This window comes from Lates calcarifer, linkage group LG2, assembly GCF_001640805.2.
Source record: "Lates calcarifer isolate ASB-BC8 linkage group LG2, TLL_Latcal_v3, whole genome shotgun sequence".
Classification (NCBI taxonomy): domain Eukaryota; kingdom Metazoa; phylum Chordata; class Actinopteri; family Centropomidae; genus Lates; species Lates calcarifer.
In genome coordinates, this window is record NC_066834.1 from 16,293,681 (window position 1) to 16,316,599 (window position 22,919).

Consider the following 22,919-nt stretch of genomic DNA (forward strand, 5'->3'; position numbering starts at 1 on the left):
TACTTTTTCACAGATAAACTTAAAGGGTGGGTGTATTATTTAGCATAACATATCAAAATAAAAAAATAAAAAATACTAAAGGAAGTTGTCTTTTTGGGTAAAGATGCATATAATTTCATTATAAAATACAAAGTTTGTATCACTGACAAATGACATAGGTCTAATTTCAGTTTTAGTGTGGTTTATTTACTATAATTTGGGGGAAAGCATGCTAAACAAGCTTCTGTACTTTTCTGTCACTTGGTTTTCTAGCTGTTTTTTTCTGATTGCTATTCACATGTCAGCGTTACGACGTCCGATATCATATAACTATGGCTGCATCATTTAATAACAGTTTTACCCATCTTAAAGGAAATCCAGCCTTGGTTAAGTTCTCTACGTGTGTGGAATGCAGTCCTCCTAGGTCGTAGCTGTAACTGGAATGGAACGCAGCCGCAGCGTGTCTGGTTCCTGTCCTCGTCATATATCGGGGATCCCTGTGTACTATACAGCGCTTCCTGTATGTTTCAGCCAAACAAAGTTACTACACATACTTTCGGTGGTTTAAATAGAGCAGAAGAAACGGGGTCACATTAATAGGAAGTGAACAAAAATGCCTGCGGTCTCTAAAGGGGATGGGATGCGTGGCCTGGCCGTGTTCATCTCTGACATCAGGAACTGTAAGTTTGTTTATCACATTCACAGACACTTCTCGTAACACAAGTTAGCTGGTGTAACGTTCACGAACAGCAGCGACCTGACAGGTGGTTTCGATAGGACGTGTCCAGAAATGAGTCCAGAGACCTTTTGTAACGTTACCCACAATTTCTGGGTAACTTAAACGTATCAAAGTGGGTTGACACAACTACCCCTCAGCTGGCTAACCTACACTAGCAGTAGTTAGCTTTTAGCCTCCAGTTGCTAACGTCGAAGGGCGTGGACCGCACCGCTAACTGAAGATTTCATGTCATTTTAGTGAAGTCTGTAGCTTTTCGGGTGTGTTTTCAAATAGTTTTCTGTCAGAAACCCTCCCATTTATCACAAAACCAATCAATCAATCAATCATCTCCATTCTAGAGATGTTTGTGAGACCGACGTTGTCAATAGACTTTGAGTTGTAGTTCAGATATCGTCAAAATGACAGTTTAAATGCGTATTTTACATGTAGTAATGTCCAGTTTTGTGGCCCTGAAGTGATCTTTTAAACCAACCAGTCACAGGAGCTGGCTGTTAGTTGAGGAAGAATTATTTAGGATTATTTACTCCAATATAATCACGTATATGCACTCCCTGGCCACTTTATTAGGTACATCTGTACAGTACAATAGCTCTGCCACATATTCTCCCTTTATCAAGCTTAAAATGGCCAATTTTGTTTAAACTTTGTTTAGAGTTAAGTAAGCTATATCCTTATTATTTTTCTAATATTCTTCCCCCCTCATGTTTGTAAAGGGGGTGGACAAAACATCAGGAACACCTCTCAGTATAAAGTAGTTCACCTCCTTCCTGGTGCAACCTACAACCTCGATGATAAACAAATATAGAGAGATTAATACATCTGACAGCGACAGCTCAGAACAGAACATTATTATCTTTGTAAAGGTAAAATTAATGGCTGTGCTGTTGTATTGGATCACATTAGATTTCACAGATGTTCCTAAAAAAGTGGCAGCTGAGTGTAAATATCACATATCATCTCCTCATTCTCTCCTGTACTTTTTCTTCTGTCCCATTATAGTACATTCATGTTAATATGGTCTGATTAAGGTACAGCCCTGATCTGTGCCAGTCAAGAACTTAAAATCACTCAAATTATTGCTTGAAAAATCATTATTAGTCGACTTTTACTTCCCACAATTGTGACTTATGTTCCTGTAATGACAAAGATAATTATTATATAAAGATTATGTGAAGATCTTTTTGCATCAAATCATCATTTACCCAATGCCAAACAGTGAGTGAATTATTTAAAGACAATGTTCATTGGACATCCAGGTGAATGCCAGGGCCTAAAGTTTCCCAGCAGAACATTGCACTGCAACAACCTAATCAATGTTATTCACTTTACCTGTCCTTTTAATGTTGTAGCTGATGGGTGTATTTGTTGGGACTATCGAATCACAGTTAAAGCTCTCACTAATCTTCTCTTGCCAGTCCTCAGTCCCAATAGAAATGTAGCTGATTAAGTGTATGCTGTCAGCAGCTATCAGCAAGTACAGTTGCACAGAAACTGTGCATAACCAGGGATTTTTCCTGGTTTAAAAAGGGGCAGAGGTGGTACCATCTACAAGCAAACATTATTTTAGGAGTTCTAATAATTGTATGGCAATTATCACTTAATGTGGACTAAGAGGTTTTATGAATGAAAAATAGGAGGCTGAAGTGTCCTGCCTTTGGTTGTGAACTGTGTAGATGAAAACAACTGTTTAAATGCAGTGTTTAACTTCCCTGTAACAGGGTTGTGAAATGTGTTAAATGAAAGCAACAGCCTCTGAACTGTAAATGAAAAAAGTAGCTCATGTCATTTGATATTAACTTTGCTGTTTTTGACTGTGTACATTAATGCATTTTATTTAGCCTTTATGTTTAATTTAATGTTGAAGGTGGAATCTTCATTTTTTGAAGGTTTTGTGTCGTAACGACTTGGCATTATTATTATGGCATTATTTTTGTTTGGCACTCTGACCCTGGTCCTCTCCGTTCCCGGTCCCTTCGACTTCTGTTTCACCTGTCCTCATAATTCTCCTTGTGAGCCCATTTGTAAAGTAACTGCTGACTCTGCACGCCATATCTGCTAAACTGGAAACATTACACAGACAGAATGTGACATTAATGTAGGAAACCTTTTAAGAAACACTCCTGAAATGTCAGGGCACCACCTGACACATTCCTGCTGCATGGAAAAACAAACACTTTTTGGGGAAAATTCCTTTAAGAAAATTGCAGCTCTCTTCTTCTTTGGCAGTTATGGCAGCATGTTTCCTGCAGTTGCAGTTACAAATAACAGAATCCACTGAGTGCAATGTTTGTCAGAAAATACTCTTTTGTTTGTTGAGAGATGGAGGCAGAACAAACTTTAACTGACATATTTTTTTTATGCAGGAAGAAGCCAGCACATCTCTGAAACTTTACTGACACTTGATTCTTATGTAACATCTGAAAAGGTTGTTGCATGAAGGCTCTGATAAAAGACAAAAACTGGAAAAATCTTTCTTTGGATCTGCTCAGTGTTATCTCATTTTTCTACAAATTTTTGCACCCTGTCCTTAATGACCCCCAACATCCGATAACCTCAGTGCCTATGACTAATTGGAGATCCTTTTCTTGTAATTATGAGATGATATTCTTGTATAGATCTCATAGTTATGAGAAGTTTTTTTTAACTTATGAGATAAAGATTGCAAAATAATGAGGTACTGATGTCATAATTGTGAGGAAAAACAAATTCTTGGGTGAATACAATATGCTTTTGGTGCAAATGAGATGTTGTTATGACATTTATGTATTTCTGTGTGAGATATACACTTAGTGGCCACTTCATTAGGTACAAATAGACTGTAATTGTCCAATCATGTGGCAGTGTATAAAAGCATGCAGACATAGTGAAGAGGTTAAGTTTGTGGGATTTTCACTCATGACAGTCTTTAAAGTTTACACTGTGGAAAACAAGCAAAAAAATATCTAGAGTGCTGCAGTTTTGTGGTTGAAAACACCCTGGTAATGAGAGAAGAATGGCCAGAATGGTTCAGCCTACAGGAACTCCATATACATGTAAAACATGTGATGGAGCCTTACTATTTAACAGATCATTGAAATATTAACTGCTCTGTGTAGTAATCCAAAATCCAAAATGTATTTATTCTTAATTGACTTAATGTCAGTGAGTTCATTCTGCCATTTTCTCTCTTTTTCTCCACTTTCTCTCTTTCCTTCATAAGGTTGCATTGATTGACATATTTCTTCATTATGATGAACACAGCAAGTGTAGTTCATTCATTTATTCAAAGTTATGATTGATCACATAACATGCACAATGTCTGTCTGTTTGTAGGTAAAAGTAAAGAGGCAGAGGTTAAGAGGATAAACAAAGAACTGGCCAATATTCGCTCCAAATTTAAAGGTAGGTGAACAATTCTGACACGCACTAAACTTCAGGTTTAGAGAAGCATCCAAAGACTGGTTTGTAGCACCTGGTGTATTTTTCACTCAGTTTCTTCTTTTTTATTGGCTGCTGTAGCTGAGTCTTCACTGCTCACACACCTCACTGTGAATGTGTCTAAATCTCCTGTCGGTGTTGTTTCTCCTGCCACCTGTTCCATGCTGCCTATAATTAGTTTGCTCCAGAATGAAGCTCCCTCCTCTGGCCCATAGGGCCCAGCTTTCTGCCCTGTGTTCTCTCTGGCATATTCCCTATGTGCTTGTCCTGCCCCCCTGCATTATGCCATGGATGTTTTTCTCATGTGCTTGTCATTTATAAAAACTGTCTGCTCCAGGCACACCAAATCCAATGCTGGAAAGATATAGAGGGAGGAGGTTGCAGATGATTTTTGGCAACCCACCAAACATTTTTACCCAGTCTGTTCAAGGCGGGAATGTTGTGTCTTTATTCTAGCTCACCTCTGTACAAAAGCTAGTTTTAATTTTTAATTCAACTGGAACTTCTTACATATTAAGACCTTAATGTCAGTTGTGAAACTCCCATGTCAGATATAATTTTGTCAGTTGATTGACTGCTGTTTTTCAGGATAGGATAACAGCATGGCAGGCTATAACCTTTTAAAAAAACAAGTCAAAACTAACTGATGTTTCTGTTTGTTGTTCTGACGCTCTCAACTTCAGAGCTGTATGTGAGCAAGGTTGGCTAAACTATTTCTGAACAAGACGCTGACACAACCTCCTCTACTGCCATACAGTGTGGTTGACTTCAGCTGACAACACTGTGATATGCCAGGATTTTATTATCACATACATCGAATAAAGGCATTAAAATGTCTTAAAGTTAAAACATGAGACTCATGTAGGCTGTTAGAGGAGTTGGGTGTGGTAAAGCTGGGAGGGGTGCTGGACTATAACAGGGCCATGAATACACTGACAGTCAATGAAAATGCATCAACTTAATTTTTTAAAAACAGAAAAGTGTTATGAGAACGAGGCATGGGCCGGTTAGCGGTGGTTTCAAAGTATACCGTGAAAAAGCCATGGTCTCAAAACTGCTTATACGTTCCATCGTACCGTTCCTATGGTATAAGCTGGGAGAAGGTTTCTTTACTGCCAACCATACTCACTGCATTTATTATTTCACGTTGACGTTCAAATCCATCTGTGTGTGTGTGTGTGGGGGTGTGGATGTGTGTATGCACATGTGTGGATAGGAGACAAGGCTCTAGACGGCTACAGTAAAAAAAAGTATGTCTGTAAGCTGCTCTTCATCTTCCTCCTGGGCCATGATATCGACTTTGGACACATGGAGGCTGTCAACCTGCTCAGCTCCAATAAATACACAGAGAAACAGATTGTAAGTTTATCGTCACGTTCATCCAGTCGAGAGCTTTTCACGCTAATATCTTTGTGTGAATATGACTAAGAGGTGTGCATGTTTCCTCTCAGGGTTACCTGTTCATCTCAGTGCTGGTGAACTCTAACAGCGACCTGATCCGTCTGATCAACAATGGCATTAAGAATGACCTCGCCAGCCGCAACCCAACCTTTATGAACCTGGCTCTGCACTGCATCGCTAACGTGGGCAGCAGAGAAATGGCCTGAGGCTTTCGCTTCTGAAATCCCCAGGATCTTGGTGGCAGGGTTTGTACATACACTTTAATTCTTACAGACAGTAGTAGCTTTTACAGTTATATTAATGAATGAAAAAAGGAATACAGCTCACCCTGTGTAAATGAAGAGCACGCAACCTGGTTGTCAACAACAGGAACTAGCTAGCTTCTCAAAACACTTCTTTTTGTCTCCAGGCATTATGGATTTATTGCTAAATATCAAATGAATTGTATAGTCTTCTTTAACTGAATATTTCCCACATTAAGTAACTTATTAACAACCTTTATAAAGTCACAACAACCACTCTAGAGTGGAGTCTGAAAATAGTACATTGTCGCCACTAGTTGGCAGGAAAAGCCAGATTATTAGACTGGTTTTACTGTACTATGCTGTTATGTTATGAAAACTATTGAAGCTGTGTGTACAGTAAGAGATCAGATTATGATTACTCGCTCCATGGATACAGTAGCCATCCCTACAAAACAGGTGGGACCTGTGCTTTTAAAATGCACTTACAGTTGCCACTAGTTAACTGCAGGTGTTACCAAATGAACCTGGACTGAAGACTTATATTAATTATAACTTGTAAGCATGAAATCATGATGAATGAAACTGTCTTGTTCTTGCTTCTGTCAGGGACACCATGGACAGCGTGAAGCAGAGTGCAGCTTTATGTCTACTACGACTCAACAGGACGTCTCCTGATTTGGTGCCGATGGGTGAATGGACGGCACGAGTGGTCCATCTGCTTAACGATCAGCATCTGGTGAGCCTGTACCTCAAACTGTTTCCCAGCAGGTTTTGAGTGTGTACTGTGTTCACACTTAGTAAAGTGGCTAAATTAAATGTACTCAAATCAGAAAGGATGCACAGTAAATTCAGTCGATTTTTGAGTGTGCTGTTGATGAACACTGTCCTCACACAAACCAGTGCACGAGGGAAACTGAGTTGCTCTCAGCTGGAAAAAAAAATTGTGGGTTGTGGTGAAATAACTCAAAAAAATCAGGATCGATTGGCAAAAATGAAATAAGATATACAAAAATTTTATCAGTGTGTTATCAACTAAAACTGATCATTGTGTTTTCACTCACTTAGAATGAGCAGTTTATATCTCCATAGGGAGCGGGTCCTCTTCCATGGAGGCCACCATGTTTCTACAGTAGCCCAGAACAGACAAACCAAACCAAACAGTGGCTCTATATAGGGCTTTTAGAGTTTTATGTTGACACCACACAAAGCCTGTTACATATCAGCTGTTACCTGTAGTTTTACAGATTAAATACAATATCTAAACATACAGTGTTTCCCTGAGGGTGACTGTTATGGTTTGGCTTCTTTGTGTAATCATTAATAATAATCAACAAACTTGCAGAAGAGGACTCGGGCTAACTTCCCTGCCGTCAGCAGCAGAGCTACTGCCGTCAGAGTGCATGCGTTTAATAAATAAAAAACAACAAAGCAGGTATTTTGGCCTCTTTTGTGGTCAACATCTGTCTAACTATGATGTTAAAGACACTTAATAAGTTAGTAGTTTTCTTGACAGAGAAGTGCAAAAAGTCACCGTGGCATGCTCTGACATGCTTGGAGAGGGAGAGTGCAGGGATCAGGTATTCAGTTGGCTGCAGTTAGTGTTCTCACCACTAGATGCCACTAAACCCTTCACACTGCTCCTCTGAGGCCCTCTCACTCACTAATGTTTGTTGTCTCACACATGCTCAGGATGATGGAATATGGTGTCAGTTGTTTTGTATTTTTTATATATTTTATAAAGTTGTGTCCATCTGTTTTCAGGGAGTGGTGACAGCAGCCACCAGCCTCATTACCACTCTGGCCCAGAAGAGTCCTGATGACTTCAAAACATCCATCTCACTGGCTGTGGCCAGGCTCAGTAGGGTGGGAGTGTTTTCTTTAACCTCACACGTCTTCATCTCACTGAGGTCAAAGATAAAATCTGATTTTAATGTGTTATCCTCTTTTGTCTTGTCCAGATTGTGACCTCTGCGTCCATCGACCTACAGGACTATACATACTACTTTGTCGCTGCACCATGGTTGTCTGTCAAATTGCTCCGCCTTCTACAGTGCTACCCTCCACCTGGTATGGTACAGTACAATTCTACATACATTCTGTGCACAGTCCCTTTCCCTTTCAAGTGAATAGTGGAACTTCATTACAGGTTAAAGAACGGAGCCGTTTTATTCTGTCTGTGTAGTTGAGCAACCAGCTCTTGTTGAGGTCCTTAGATTGACAGTTATGCTGGAATAATGCTTCTGCAGGTTGCTCATATCCAAGCAACTCCTGTGCATGTTGTCTTGGCTGTTTCTTTGTGTATGTCAGCATTTTCATCTCCACTAAACCCTCTTCCTGACGCAAGTTTAATCCAGGATTTCTGTAAACACAAGCTGTCGGCCAAACATTAAATCATTGTCAGTCGACTACTTTCTCACCGTTTCAATTCACGCCACCATTACTTCTCCTAACGTTATGACTGTAATCTGAAAACAGATGAAGTACTCAGTACCTGAAGCAGCTTTGGCAGCGATTACAGCCTCAAGTCTTCTTGCTTATGATGGTTCATACACCTGGATTTGGGGATTTTCTGCCATTCCTCTCTGCAGATCCTCTCCAGCTCTGTCAGGTTGGAGGAGGACGGTCGGTGGACAGCCATTTTCAGGTCTCTTCAGAGATGATCATGGCTCTGGCTCGGTCACTGAGGGACATTCATAGAGCTGTCCCTCATTCTGGTCTTGGCTGTGTGCCTAGGTGCACTCATGGCCAGGTTTTCATTAAGGATATCTCCGTACTTGGCTCAGTTCAGCTTTCACTCATGAGGTTGATAATGATCCTTTCATCTCACTGTCAAAATGTTAAAACGTAATGGCTGCAAGCATCTTTGCACTTATCTTGAAGAATAATATGAAGTTGCATTACGTGCTTTTTGACTCCACATGGCACCAGACAGTAGAAAAGTAAAATAGAGAAAGAACCTGCAGCAGTAAGCTCAGTTTATCTAACTGGTATGTGTTTATTTTGTGATTATTGTTAATATTTTAAAAAATTGTACAATGAAAACCTTATACTGAGTTTTTGGAGGCAATGACATTGAGTTAAATTGAAGTGTATGAGGACATTAAGAACAAAGTCTGTGTCGTTGCAGAGGATGCAGCGCTGCGAAGTCGTCTCACAGAGTGTCTAGAGACCATCCTCAATAAAGCCCAGGAGCCGCCCAAGTCCAAGAAGGTCCAGCACTCCAACGCAAAGAACGCCGTTCTGTTTGAAGCCATTTCCCTCATCATCCACCATGACAGGTTGTTCACCTTAGATGTTACATGTTATTATAGTTTTCTCTACCAGCTGAAGCAGACACCAGACTGTAACACCAAGAACAGAACATGAAGCTCTGACAGTCATGTTTCATCTGAAAACTTCACATCAAAGCCACAGGACAAACCTAGCTGTTATTACTCTAGTTCGCATTCCTGTGTTCACTGTAGAAATGAAAAAGTTCAGAAAACTCAAAATTTCAAAGCGACTTAACTACAATGGATTTTTGAATTTTGAGGCCAATTCAAACTTTTGTTTAGAAGACAAAGTGATATTATTTTCCATGATCGCAACTCAGACTTTTTTCTTTTGTTAATTTTATTTGTTAAAGTAACTCAAGGTTTTTTGCTGCATCCATTTTAAATTTTAACTTTGGTAATGAGCAATGATGGATTTTTTTTTTTCAACACATGTAGTGAGCTCAGGAACATTGTGCTTCAAAATCACTAACATGACTCAAATGTCTCATAAAAGAAGGATGCAGAAAGTGTCTAAATTACAGACCTGACCTTCATCATTGTTGCACTGTTTTAATTTTAACCAGAGAGAAAAGATGATCAGATACCTCAGAGAGATGTGTAGCAAAAGACACATAACAGTGACTTTTTATGTTAGAAAAAAGAAGGATTTCTGGGATTTTAAGTATCAGTGCAATGCATGCTGGGAGGTACATTTAAATAAGCCCACAATGTTTCCAAAAACTTAAATTAATGAGTTACAAACAATCCATTGGACATATTTTCAACTGAACTTATGATTATTAGTTCTGAAAATGAGTCAGCAGAACTTTCTCTTCTAAGATATCAGGACTCCCTCACTGTCACTGAAGTAAGATACTGGCTTCATTTGTTGGCACAATTTCAATTTTTACTTTAAATGCTGATGATTTAAGTTTCTAAGGCAGAACAACTCCTAATGCCAAATAATAGAAGTTGTAGTTTTTACAGTTTTGGATGTTGAAATGTGTGTTGGTATTTGGACACTACAGCTTGATTTTGTGTCTTGTCTCTCAGTGAGCCGACCCTGTTGGTACGAGCCTGCAACCAGTTAGGCCAGTTCCTGCAGCACAGAGAAACCAACCTTCGTTATTTGGCTTTGGAGAGTATGTGCACACTGGCCAGCTCGGAGTTTTCTCACGAGGCGGTAAAGACGCATATAGAAACTGTGATCAATGCTCTAAAGGTGAGTCCTTCATCAGTTATATTTGGTTTTAATTTTATGCTTTAAGTGCAAACATTTTACATCTTCACGTTCTTGTGCGTTTTCTTTACAGACAGAGCGTGATGTGAGCGTTCGTCAGCGGGCTGTGGATCTGCTCTACGCCATGTGTGACAGGAGCAACGCCAAGCAGATTGTGGCAGAGATGCTGAGCTACCTGGAGACCGCTGACTACTCAATCAGAGAGGAGATAGTGCGTCATCAGTCCAGGCCTGTATGCCATTTATAGTCCCTCTGTTTGCTGCTCGCACCCTCAGCTGCTTGCTTCTCTTCCTCAGGTGCTCAAGGTGGCTATCCTGGCAGAAAAATACGCTGTAGACTACACCTGGTACGTGGATACCATCCTCAACCTCATCCGCATCGCTGGTGACTATGTCAGCGAGGAGGTGTGGTATCGTGTCATCCAGATTGTCATAAACAGAGATGACGTCCAAGGCTACGCTGCCAAGACTGTCTTTGAGGTGAGCATGGAGTATGTGCTGAAAAGAAGCCTCCTACTGCATTCAGAATCTTATTTAAAATAGATAGCAGTTTGTGGTTTTTTTTCATATTGTTTCTAACCAAACGCCATTATTCTTTGTGAACACTCACAGGCGCTACAAGCTCCTGCCTGCCATGAGAATTTGGTTAAGGTTGGCGGTTACATCCTGGGAGAGTTTGGTAACCTAATTGCCGGAGACTCACGCTCCAGGTAAAAACAGCATCTGCACAGTGTGATTCTCAAATCTCAATCAATCAGCTGATGTTTCAGCTCAGGTCTTTGCTGTTTATTCCATAGAGGGATGGTATGTATAGTTTATACAAGGAAATATATTTTCTTAGCTGCACAAGTGGCATCTAGACATGCAGGTATTTTTTCTTGGTTTGAAATACCCGAATAGAGTTTTGTCTGTGTTAAGTGGAGTACGCACTAGAAGATAGTCAGCCCGATTATCAGCCCGAGTCTCTCCTGATCAAAGTCAGCATAGGCCTGATTATCTGATGCTTCTAAAGATGATCTGCATCGCCAGATTATCCTGTGGTGTGAGGTGTGTTCAGAGTGATTTTACCCTCCCTGATCAGCTCGGAAGACAATCAGGGCTGCACTGATAAATATTAAACATGTTCAATATTTATGATCAGAAATCCTGTTGAGTGGGGGGAACACTGCATTACTTACTGCACTGAAAGTGCAACGTCTCCTCCAGAATAGTGTAAATACTCTCAGGCCTCACAAAGTTTTAAAAGTTTTCACCACAACTATTTCTTTGATACAAAGTTGTTTTTCTGAAACCAGCACTGTGTGCATGGCAAAATATGACCAGGTTTCTGTCTTTGTGTAATCTGGGTGAACCAAATCTTAAAACAAAATACTGCAGACACCATGTGCTGTCTCAGAATGCACAGTTTATTGTGACTGATGATGATTTTAATCTTGTGTCTCTTCTCCTTCAGCCCTCTGGTCCAGTTCAACCTTCTTCACTCCAAGTTCCATCTCTGCTCCGTGCCGACTCGGGCACTGCTGCTGTCGGCCTACATCAAGTTCATTAACTTGTTTCCGGAGGTGAAGGCCACGATCCAGGAAGTCCTGCGGTCAGACAGCCAGCTCCGCAATGCTGACGTCGAGCTACAGCAGAGAGCCGTCGAGTACTTGAGGCTCAGCTGCATCGCCAGCACTGACATACTGGTGTGTAAATTATGCAGGGAGTGGACAGAATACTGTAATAGTCTCCTCAAGGTTTCAAAGCTTCGCACACAAAAGTTCACAGAGGGAATTGTTGTCACGTACATGATCAATGTTAAGTCTTTACATTATTGTGTTGCTCCCTCTGTCCCTCCATAGGCCACAGTCTTAGAAGAAATGCCTCCATTCCCAGAGAGGGAGTCTTCAATCCTGGCCAAGCTGAAGAGGAAGAAGGGTCCAGGCAACCTGCCCGACATTGACGATGCCCGGAGGAATGTCAACGGCAACACCGAGCACAGCGAGAAAACTGAAACCACAAACAAGGTAACTCTGGTCAGGACTGCTTCAGCTTGTTTTCGTGTGCGTCTGTTGATTTTCTTGAATTTTTACTATTTCCTTGATCTTCACCTTCACTTATCCTGTCTCTTTCCCTCCCTGTTTTCACCCCTCTATCATTCTTCTCCTCTTTCTTTTCTCTCTCCATCAGTCCTCTTTTTCATTGGTCGCAGACCTTCTCCCTACCAACAGGCCCCGCCCTGCCTCCTCTAGCCCCATCATGCTCTCTGCTGGGACCATGGTATATCGATAGCTTGAAACAACACATGGTGTAGTAGGGCTGTGCAATATGACTAAATATCCTGATAATAACATTGTACAATTTCTGTATTCTCTTCTCATCCATAAACTCTTTCCAGACTCTTTGACTTGGTTCTTGTGTAGGTGGTCGTCCTCCTGTTCGGAGCGACCTGGTTCTGTCTCACCTTCACTCTCCGTGTTGGTATTCACGTTTCTGCCTGAAGCCATGATGAAAAAATATTGCATAAACTGTATATTTTGCGACACCACAAAGTAAACAATAGAGCATGATATGAAAAAATAGACGTTTTTATCTCCTCATCTGATATATATCATCATATCGCACAGCCCTATAGTATAGTGAATTACATAATTATTTATTACCAGTGGAGTTGCAGCTACTCCTGTCTCGTGTATTGTCTTATTGGGTGTTGTACCAAGCCATTCTCACGTTATTGCATGTTAAAGTGTTTTGCTTAGCGGCTCCCTTGGTTTATCAGTGTTCTTCCCATTTCCTTTATGTTTATTTACATAAGCCAGAACTGAAGAGTTTTGGGTTTTGTTACAGGATTCTGTCGACTTTTGAAGACAGATATTCATCACTCAGATCAGTCCACACATAACCATAATCACACTACACTGTATTAAAGTCAAAGTAATGTCACAGGACTGCCCTCTGCTTTAAGTTTTGACAGTCTAATCATTTATGTTCACATTTTGGTACTGTATGTTGAAGATGATATTTCTCTCCCAGGGTTCCACACCCTCCTTCACAGACCTCCTGAATCTAAACTCCACCCCTACAGCAGGAGCCAGTCTGCTGGTTGACGTCTTTTCCGACAGCTCCACCCTTGCATCTGTAGAAGTGTCTGACGAAAACTTTCCCAGGTGAAAGTCTGAACGCTCCTTTGCTTTCTCCTTTTTTCGTGTCTTTGAATGTCAGCTAATTAATGACGGTGAGGTGAAACGTTAAAATCTTCTTAACATTCTTTGTTATAAATTGTAATTGTGTGCTCTTAAATTGCAGGTTTGTTTGTAAGAACAACGGAGTTATCTTTGAGAACCAGCTTTTGCAGATTGGACTGAAGTCTGAGTACAGACAGAACCTGGGTGAGCAGCTTTATGATACTGTTTCTCTCCAACAGGCTGAAGTGTGTGAGCGAGATGTATGAATTGGTGAATATGTGTATGTGTTAAGCGATTTGACTAGAAAAGTGCATGGATACCGGTCAGATATGATGAGTGCAACAGGAAGAAGTCAAAGATAGTTGACCTGCTGTTGTCCTCCAGGTCGTATGTATGTGTTCTACGGCAACAAGACGTCCACCCAGTTCCTCAGCTTCTCCTCATCAGTGACATGCAATGATACGCTCAAGAATCATATCCTTTCTACTTCTGCTCACTTGATCGTCCCTTCCCAGCTCCTCCACTTTTCATGCAGATAATTAGTAGAATCCTTGACCACTGTCTCCACAGCTGAATGTCCACGCTAAGTCAGTAGACCCCATCATAGAAGGTGGGGCTCAGGTCCAGCAGATCCTCAACATTGAATGTGTGTCAGATTTCACAGATGCTCCGGTACTCAACGTCCAATTCAGGTGGGTGCCTGCATTCATGCTTACTTTTGGAAAGGGGGTGGGGTGGGGGGGGGGTATTTAGGAAAATATATGCTAATATTTCTGACTGTGTATGTGAACAGATATGGTGGGACTCTCCAGAACATCGCAGTGAAGCTTCCCGTGATGCTGAACAAGTTTTTTCAGCCCACGGAGATGACGTCCCAAGACTTCTTCCAACGCTGGAAACAGCTCGGAGCGTAAGGCATCAATGGAACCGCAGTCCCATGTTTCCTATCAGCAGTTGCTGATGTGCCCACACTGTAATGTGATGTTCAAAAATAAAACAACACAAACAAACTAAAAAACAAAAACTAAAAAAACAAGTCCCTAGGGCCTAAAATGTGAATATTTATCAGTCTCATATGATATTTAGTTTTTACTATTTTCTGGACCAATTATAGATTGACTGGTTAATGAAATGATAATCAAAAATAATTGAGATTAATCTGTTAATCAAAACATTTTAGTTGTATCCCTTGTTGAAGCCAGTTCTGTTTTGATTGTGGTTCTACGTTGATAAAATAGCTGATTATCCAAACTCTAAATCTCCTACTGAGTCTTTTGTCCTGCAGCTTTGTGCAGCACATTCAGGTAGCAGGATTTTTATTCTCAGTTGATGCTGAGTGTTTTCTTCAGTGTTAACTAAATCAAAGTGAATAAAGTAACCTCTCAAAAGAGATGTAATCATCTCCTCTCACTTCTCCATATCCTCAGCCCTCAGCAGGAGGTTCAGAAAATCTTCAAAGCCAAACACCCGATGGACACAGAAGTCACCAAGGCCAAGGTAAAAAATCCTTTCCTCAGGAGAAACCGTTCAGTTCAGTCGCATGCAATCCTGAAACACCCATTTCAAACCATGATTGGTCAGCTGTGCGCAGGTGAGAAAGGAACTTGTACTTCCCTCCTTTTTTTTCTCATTGGAACAACACTGTACAACACTATGAATGTCGTACTTGAGCAAATGTCTGAGACAGCTGACTCTTCCCTCTGCTTTTGTGTGTTTCCATTCTGAGGCATAAACACTTCTGATTTCCGACGTGGTTGAGACTAGTTCTGACAAATCATAAACCAGCCTTTAGGGTTTTTCATTCATGTTAAAAATGAATTGTCAAGTCCAACCTCAATGAAATGATAGTGGTGCATGGAGACTTTGTACCACCCTTTTTATTATTATTATTTTTTATTTATTTAATTTTTTTAAATTTATTTTTTGCATCAATCTCCTTTTTGTTTACGTATAATTCTAAAGTTTTTCTATCTCTCTTCTGTAAATTTTTTGTAGATCTTGGGTTTTGGTGTTGCTCTGCTGGACAGGGTGGATCCCAACCCTGAAAATTTTGTTGGAGCTGGAGTCATTCACAGTAAGAACACTCAGGTGGGCTGCCTCCTCAGACTGGAGCCCAACACACAAGCACAGGTAAAAAAAACACACACACACACACACACACACACACACACAGAGAGACGCACACACACTGTATTGAACCATCACATAGCCTGTGTTAACTGTGTGTATATTTTCTATTCAGATGTACCGTCTCACCCTCCGGACCAGCAGGGACTCCGTGTCTCAGAGACTGTGTGATCTCCTTTCTGAACAGTTTTAAACACAGCACTAGCATTTTTACACTTTTACTCTCCTTAGATTGGAATTGATGTATTGTACTGTGTACATTCTTTTTTTTTTTTTTTTTTTTTAATTTTACTTACTGTTCATGTAAATGAAGTGAAATGTATTTTTCACACACAGCTTTACTAATACATCACTGGTTTAAATCTAGATTGTACTTAACTCTGTGTGTTTACTCACACTGTGAACACCTGAGCAGGCGTGTTGTGGATGGTGCTTGAGGCTCTGCATGCTTCTCTGTTGTGTCCTGCAGCTCAGAAGTTTTTAATAGTTTTGAATTTGTGTGTTTTTGCTGCTTGAGGGTACTGCCTTTGAAAATCTAAGTAGGATTTTAAGCTTACCAATGATCTCAACAATGAATTGTTCTGATAGCGTTTCTATGAGACATTTATTCTTGTACCGTTTCAAACAAATTGCACAGGACTGAGAAGCTTTCCTTAACGTCTCACCCACTTGCACTTTTGTAAACAAAAAATAGATCACATAGGTAGATCAGATGGCGAGAATCCCAGTTTGGCCGGGGCTTTTCTGTGTGGAGTGACCTCCCGCAGTCCAAAGACATTAAAGTTAGGTTAATTATAAGTTAATAAGTTGCCCATATGTGTGAATGTGAGTGTGAATGGTTGTTTGAATGATTAGCAGTATAGATAATCGATGGATGGAAATATATCAGATTTAGACAGTTTTGACCAGTTTGCACTCATTTCACCAATTTTACACATCTGTCATCTCAAGAAGAAAAGCAAAATAATAGATTTTGGATGCTATAATTTTGGTTTCGTTGTGGAATTTTTGAACTACACTGTGCATAAACTTTACACTCAGAATTCAGACACTGAAATAAAAGGCAACAAGTCTGATTGAATTCACTGTCTGACGTTGTTTTCCAGAATATCTACTTCACATTTGTGCCTTTCAGAACAAAAAAAAAGCCTTCACATAGATTAGAGTAATATTTTAAAGCACTGCCAGAAACACTATTTACACTATTTTTGCCTACATATTCACAGAGCACTGCCAAACTGGTAATATATCTGTATTTCAGTAACATATGGTGTACTTTCTGTTTTATAAAATGTACTTTTATCATAATACTTGATGCTTAGCATAAAGACTGGCTCTGTCCAAAGGTGAAAACAAAACAAAAAATCCTCCAGTTACCATGATTTGAAATGGTGTATATCGAGGGGTGACATTTCATATTTGATTTACAATTACAGCCGTAAATGACCACTTGACAAAAGCACTGGTGTTCTCTCTAGCCTGTTTTGGGTACAGCACCATGGAAAAGTCCTTGGCACTGTATCCATTGCACTCAGTGCTTACTATCAGTTGCCATCTTAACTTAAGACTCTGTCACAGTGCTGTTGTTTTTTGTGCCTTCTAACAAGTATTAGGTCCTCTGTGCCAGACACAGGATTATGCTGCATTTGAAAAAAAGAAGAAAAGGCTGGAAATGTTATTGCTATTTAATGTGTATGAAATGTTGTTTCATTATCCACATCCAAAAATTGTTTTTACAAATAAAAACAAATTAAAACATATTGCTTGCCTCTTATTGGAAAAAACATTGATTACACTGTATAATTACATATGTTCCACATGACTAATAAAAACCACTGTACCTGAAACTCTATGGACTGAAATATGTGTCTCTAGAAAGTGAATTTGAATCACAAAATTTGAAAATGTATTTAACTGCATTAAAATTAAATTACATATTAGTTTGTAACTTAATTCCAATAAACTTAAATCAGAATGTAAAATTCAGTTCTTGCATTTCAATTTCAGTTCTCAAAAAAATTAGTTCTTAAAAAACTAAAATTTCGTTTTCTGTGGCGAACATCCGGGTCCTCAAGGAAGAGCAGGAGTGGCTAATGGACAGTACATCCATGGGAATTGCACAACACACGTTGAAGAAGCGTTATTTTACCTGCCATTACCCTGCCTATGATTGGCTAATCACTTGTTATGCTAACCGCTACCGTTAGCCTAGCTGTGATGCTAACCGACGCTACACACTTGACAGAGCCGGGTGGAGAACGACTCATCCCCGGCTGCTCCCGCTGTTCCCGGTTATTGCATTGACTGGAGGTAAGTTATCTGTTGTTGAGATCACACCATCAACATTTCGTAAAACCAAAAGTTTAATGTTGATAAAACTTGATTTTTTACGACGAGGGTTTAGCCAATCACGGTCAGGGTAGAAGCGGGTAAATTTGACTTGTTGATGCCAAAGACGATTGAATCCCGTCTCTGGATCCTACTTTTGTCAATTTTTACTTTAAGAGATTTCAGTCTTTCTGAGAAACAAGAATATGCAGAGCTCCCATGGCACAATAATTTAGCTTAATAAAGCAGAGAAGAAAAATGACCCTGGCAGCAGTCAATACAAAACATCATTTGTGTTTACAATTAATTCATTATTGAGTAACACAGACAAGTTTCTGTGGTGACTGTAATATATATTATTGTTTATGCAGTGATGAAAATTTACGACAAAAAAATTACAGAACCCTTCAAATGCTCTTGTTCAGTCACCACAGAAAATCCCACAGTGATACTGTATTTCATGCTTGCCAGTTTATTAGGAACTCCTACCTAAAACTAATGTAGTCTAACACAGCAGTCCAACAATAAATACTCTCTTCATGAAGGTTATAATGTTCAGTTTTTATTGAAATTGTTTTAGAGGTGTGTTGATTCAACTGTATGATAACTTTGGAGGGTGTAGTCTGTGGTTAACACGAGACATTTTCACGTTTTATTCTTTAACATAAAATCCATCAGTAAACCCCCCACTCCTGATGTTTGAAGCTTTTATGTGTCTTAAAAAAGGTGGTTGCTAACGAGTGTCTAATGAGACTACAGAGGTTGTCGGGGACGTTAACATGAAAACTGATCTACTCACCAGTCCACCTTTACAGCCTCATTGTGTTTATACTCACACTCTTTCAAACTATCACTAACTTTTTAAGAAGAAAGGCTTTTGTAGAAGAGGTCAGAGCTAAATTAAATGACAAGTTAGAAGCTCAGTGGTGGAGATGTGACCGTGGTGTAGTTGGTTTATAGCCTAACATTAGCTTTTTACTTCTGGAGATTGTATTTGGGCTCCAAACATCATGTCGTGTTCATCTGTGAAGATTATCTGATGAACTAAATGTTCATAAAAAGTATCATAAACTTTTTTTAATGATATTTTCTGCAATAATCAAAAAGCCAATTAGAAAATCCCATTGGCTTTTTAAAAATTTGATAACAAAAACAAAAAAAAACAGACCACACTGCACTTAATGATGAAGTGGTCAAAATAATAGAAACAGCTGTCCATATAATGCAGTACACCACAAACTGCAGCCTCCAAAATGATCATGTTATAACCTTCACAAAGGCCAATAATTTCTTTGTTGTTGGGATAGGCACTCTGAAGATAAAACAAGGCTACCTGTGCAGTTTGACACACTCATGACAGTCAAGTACAAAAATATGTTGTAGAGGATTCTGGTTGTGTTTTGCAGACCTGACCATCCCGAAAAGTCTTTTTGTAATCATAATTCAGTCCTGATAACGCACCTCTGCTCTGAGTTCCTTGGTGACGTAGTTAAGCAGCGCGGCAGTGACCTGCTGTTGTAGAGTGGCGTTGCCCATAACTAGGGCAATGAGCTGAGCTGCATCCATCCAGTCCAGGTTTCCTAAGATTGCCATGATGTCATTATAGAGCTTCTGTCGCTGGTTAGGTGGCAGCTCCATCAGGATCTGAGGCAGAGGCCTGAACTGACCACTGGTCAGCCAGCTGCCCAAGAGCCCGCCTACAGCTCCACCTGGCAGAGACACAGAGATGGGCGTGGATAAAGGGCATTTTGATCCAGTGGCTGTGATGTCTACCTCATAAACACAGAGGTCAGAACCAGTATTAACACTTACCAACAGCAATCCCTGGAGGTCCACAGAGCAGCCCGCCTACAAAGGCAGTTCCTCCTGCCACCACTGCTCCTTTGGTGGAGTTTTTCACCGCGACCTTGATCTGATCATGAGCTGATAGTTCGCAGCACAGACGCATGATGTCATCCACTCGAGGAGCCATCTCTGTGCTGAGGCACTGGCAAGTCAGGAAAGCGGACCGTCAACTTTACTGCTGTGTCCTCCCTAAAAAATAAGAAAGACCCAAAAAGTCTCAGTTCAGACTAGAGGAAGGTCAAACTTCACTGCAGCACAAAATTAATTTTAAATTAAGATTATGCAGGTTTCCTTAGACACTGATGGAAGCATAACAAGGTGAAATGTTGACCATGATGAGTGAAACAGAATGTTTTGTTTATGAACATTTGCATCAGGACCACATACAAAGGGCACTTTCAGCACAACCAGCAGTTTTAAAAGAAATCCCAGTGAGTGCCTTTATTGTTGTGTACTACTGAGTATCATCTTTGCATGTGCTGAATATAAACACAAAATATTTGTGTGCAACAGCGTAAACTGACTGTACAGTAGACTACACATGGCACCTTTATTACAAAACTGGAAACTTACCAGTTGGTTAGTTTAAAGCAATGTGATTAAACACATCTTTATCTGCACGATGTGAGCACAACATGAACAGATTTTAGATTTTAGAGCACCTCTACAAAACAGCCACAAAATTAGGTGGTAATACAGGACCCCACTTTATTTTAATACTGTGTGTTAATGGTTTAATTCCAATAACAAAGTTGCAATTAAACAAATTACCAAAATGAACGGACATGGGGTGAACCTGGGGCTTTTAGTGGTGGTATTGGTCATTTATCAAATCAACAGCCCTGCAATGTTTGGGTAAAAGAAATCAAGTTTGCCATCACTGAACAATGCACACACACTGTATATTACTGTTGATGTAGTCGTCTCCATACTGGAAGAGAATGTTCAAATTTAGTTAATTACAAGACTTGTATTAGATGGCATCAGCAGAGTGTACCAGGACTAATGGGAGACACACCTTATTAAGGAACTGGAAAGGTGACTAGGAATAAGAAACAAAAGGTGCATCACATGTCATGTAATCATATAAAAGCAGTTTTCACTTAACAATTTTTTAATTTCACTTTCACTTTTTATGTTCAGCGCAGCCTAAACAGCAAAAAGCAAAGATAGTTCAAATTCTTTTCATAACTAAAAATATTGACATCTGTTCATATTATTTTGCTATTCTCATTCTAATCAATCGGGGTAGGCTAAACAACAGAAAACAGCCTCTTTGTATAGGGCAGTACAATTCAGTAACACCATAAATGCCACCCTCCGAAGTGATCATAGACTTTAATCAACACATCCTTAACTAAATAAAGACATCTGACTATTATAACTTTAACGAAGAAGAATTTATTGTGTGACTGTCGTATTACACTGCATTAGTTTTAGTTAGGTGTCCCTAATGTAATGTCGCTGCTTTTCTTAAATATCTCCGGTAAAAGTGTACGCACTATTTTTTTTTTTTTTTAACGACTTGGGCGTGAATGGACTTTGGCGTAACAGGTTAATTGGTGAACTGGGTGGTCGTTTGCTGCTCTAAACCGCAAAGATCCATGTAAACTAGGATTGTTCTCTAAATATCGACGAGTTGATGTTGATTTTATTTTTATTTATTTTATTTTTTTTGCAGAGTCACTGTAAACAGGAGCAATTCAGGAGCAACAGGCTGTAAACTTTCGATGCACGACTTTGACTCTGACACAGCTCTGATATAAACGAAGTAGGAATAATGAGCTACTTAGATAACTTAATGACAGAGGATTTGATAAAAAGTCAACAAAATTTGAAACTTGACTTCAGGTTTCCTCGCTTCTTTCTAAGTTGATATGAGAGAGGAGAGGACAGTTATCACAAGCCTTCCCTGAAAATTATCTAGTTTATTATAAAGTTGATGTGATACGTGTATTTGTTACCTTCAGTCCTGTCCTGGATGTGCTCGCTTGTATGTTGTGCTCATGCATTCGGCTTTGCTCAAAACGGTCTTTGGTTTGATAGTTATCCCACTTCCTGCGAGAAAAAACAGAGAGTATATAGCAGACAATCGAGGCAAGATGATTTAGTCAACAGCAACAGGCAGTACAGATAACTGTCTGAAATCATTCACTCATTCACTACTTCCTACTCACTATCTGAGGATTTCTATGTAGAGGAGCTCATCAGCAAAATGTTCTAAAAACACTTTCGAACTCTGCTTGGGTCATTTTCTCTGCGACGTTAAATGCGTCATCGCTGTCGCACAATTAAAACGTCGAAGATAACATCGGCTGATTTTTGAAACATTTGATGAATTTCTCGCGCTGCAAGTTTTCTTTTCATATTTAATCTGTTTTACTCTAATGTTTGCTTTTTCCCTCATTCTCTTTACTCCTTAATAAATTGTTCCTATGTATATATATATATATATATATATATATATATATATATATATATATATATATATATATACGTTTTCAGACTGCAGCTCAATAATAGTCTTTGTATAATAGCTTTTAGAGCTTTGTGGGGAAAACGGAAAACCGTTCATTGTCAGTCTCTCTTTGTTTTCACTATCATTCAAATATTTCTGAGAAGAAGAAACAGAATAACCGAGAAAGCCGAGGTCTTAGACCAGCAGGACGTTGTCAAATTGTAAGTGGAAATTTGGAGAGGATGATAGGCCTGTACATTTATATTTAAAATAGATATTTATTTATTATTTAAGTATTTTATTTCTGAATTCTCAGTTAACTAGTGTTAGTCTCTAATGGTCAGACTACACCCCCTCCTGGGGAAAGTTAGACATTGTTACAACAGAGTGTGATTGTATTGTCAGATAGATTTTAGTCACATATTTCATTTCATGACATCATGCAGTCAGTTTTAATATCTTTATTTACAGTAACCCATCCACAAGGTCGCACACAAAATAATCAGGCTCACTAACAGGGTCATCTGCTCTCCACCACCTGATGAGCTTTGAACACCTGGCTGGATCTGCAGCATTCACCAGGGTTGTTGTATTCTCCAGGTTCAACAAGCACCATGCAAAGTTCTATCATCAAAAAGGTCTTTTGGCATTATGAAGACCAGGTGACAATCAATATTTTTCATGGCTCTGGTGGTGCACCCTGCTTTTGCAGTGAAAGTCATT

General features: G+C 39.6%; 2 protein-coding genes across 2 annotated transcripts; one reads left to right on the forward strand and one right to left on the reverse strand.

Annotated features, from left to right (window-relative positions):
• Positions 1-391: 391 nt before the first annotated feature.
• LOC108894262 (AP-2 complex subunit alpha-2-like) lies at positions 392-17,325 on the forward strand. The gene is given in 24 exon segments (XM_051076239.1): positions 392-659; positions 4,031-4,099; positions 5,352-5,494; positions 5,587-5,739; positions 5,741-5,781; positions 6,388-6,517; positions 7,543-7,644; positions 7,740-7,848; positions 8,909-9,059; positions 10,089-10,257; positions 10,349-10,486; positions 10,572-10,754; positions 10,887-10,984; positions 11,728-11,959; positions 12,116-12,280; positions 12,444-12,533; positions 13,287-13,420; positions 13,560-13,642; positions 13,823-13,911; positions 14,006-14,130; positions 14,232-14,348; positions 14,866-14,935; positions 15,434-15,568; positions 15,681-17,325. Coding segments are annotated over 24 exon segments (2,871 nt in total). The 5' UTR covers positions 392-592; the 3' UTR covers positions 15,759-17,325.
• LOC108894263 (protein C19orf12 homolog) lies at positions 17,233-22,031 on the reverse strand. Its single transcript, XM_018692872.2, has 4 exons — positions 21,916-22,031; positions 21,703-21,796; positions 19,706-19,927; positions 17,233-19,602 (listed from the first exon to the last, which is right to left on the reverse strand). Exons 3-4 carry the CDS (start codon positions 19,863-19,865, stop codon positions 19,337-19,339), a joined length of 426 nt encoding a protein of 141 aa, XP_018548388.1. The 5' UTR covers positions 19,866-19,927; positions 21,703-21,796; positions 21,916-22,031; the 3' UTR covers positions 17,233-19,336.
• Positions 22,032-22,919: the final 888 nt, after the last annotated feature.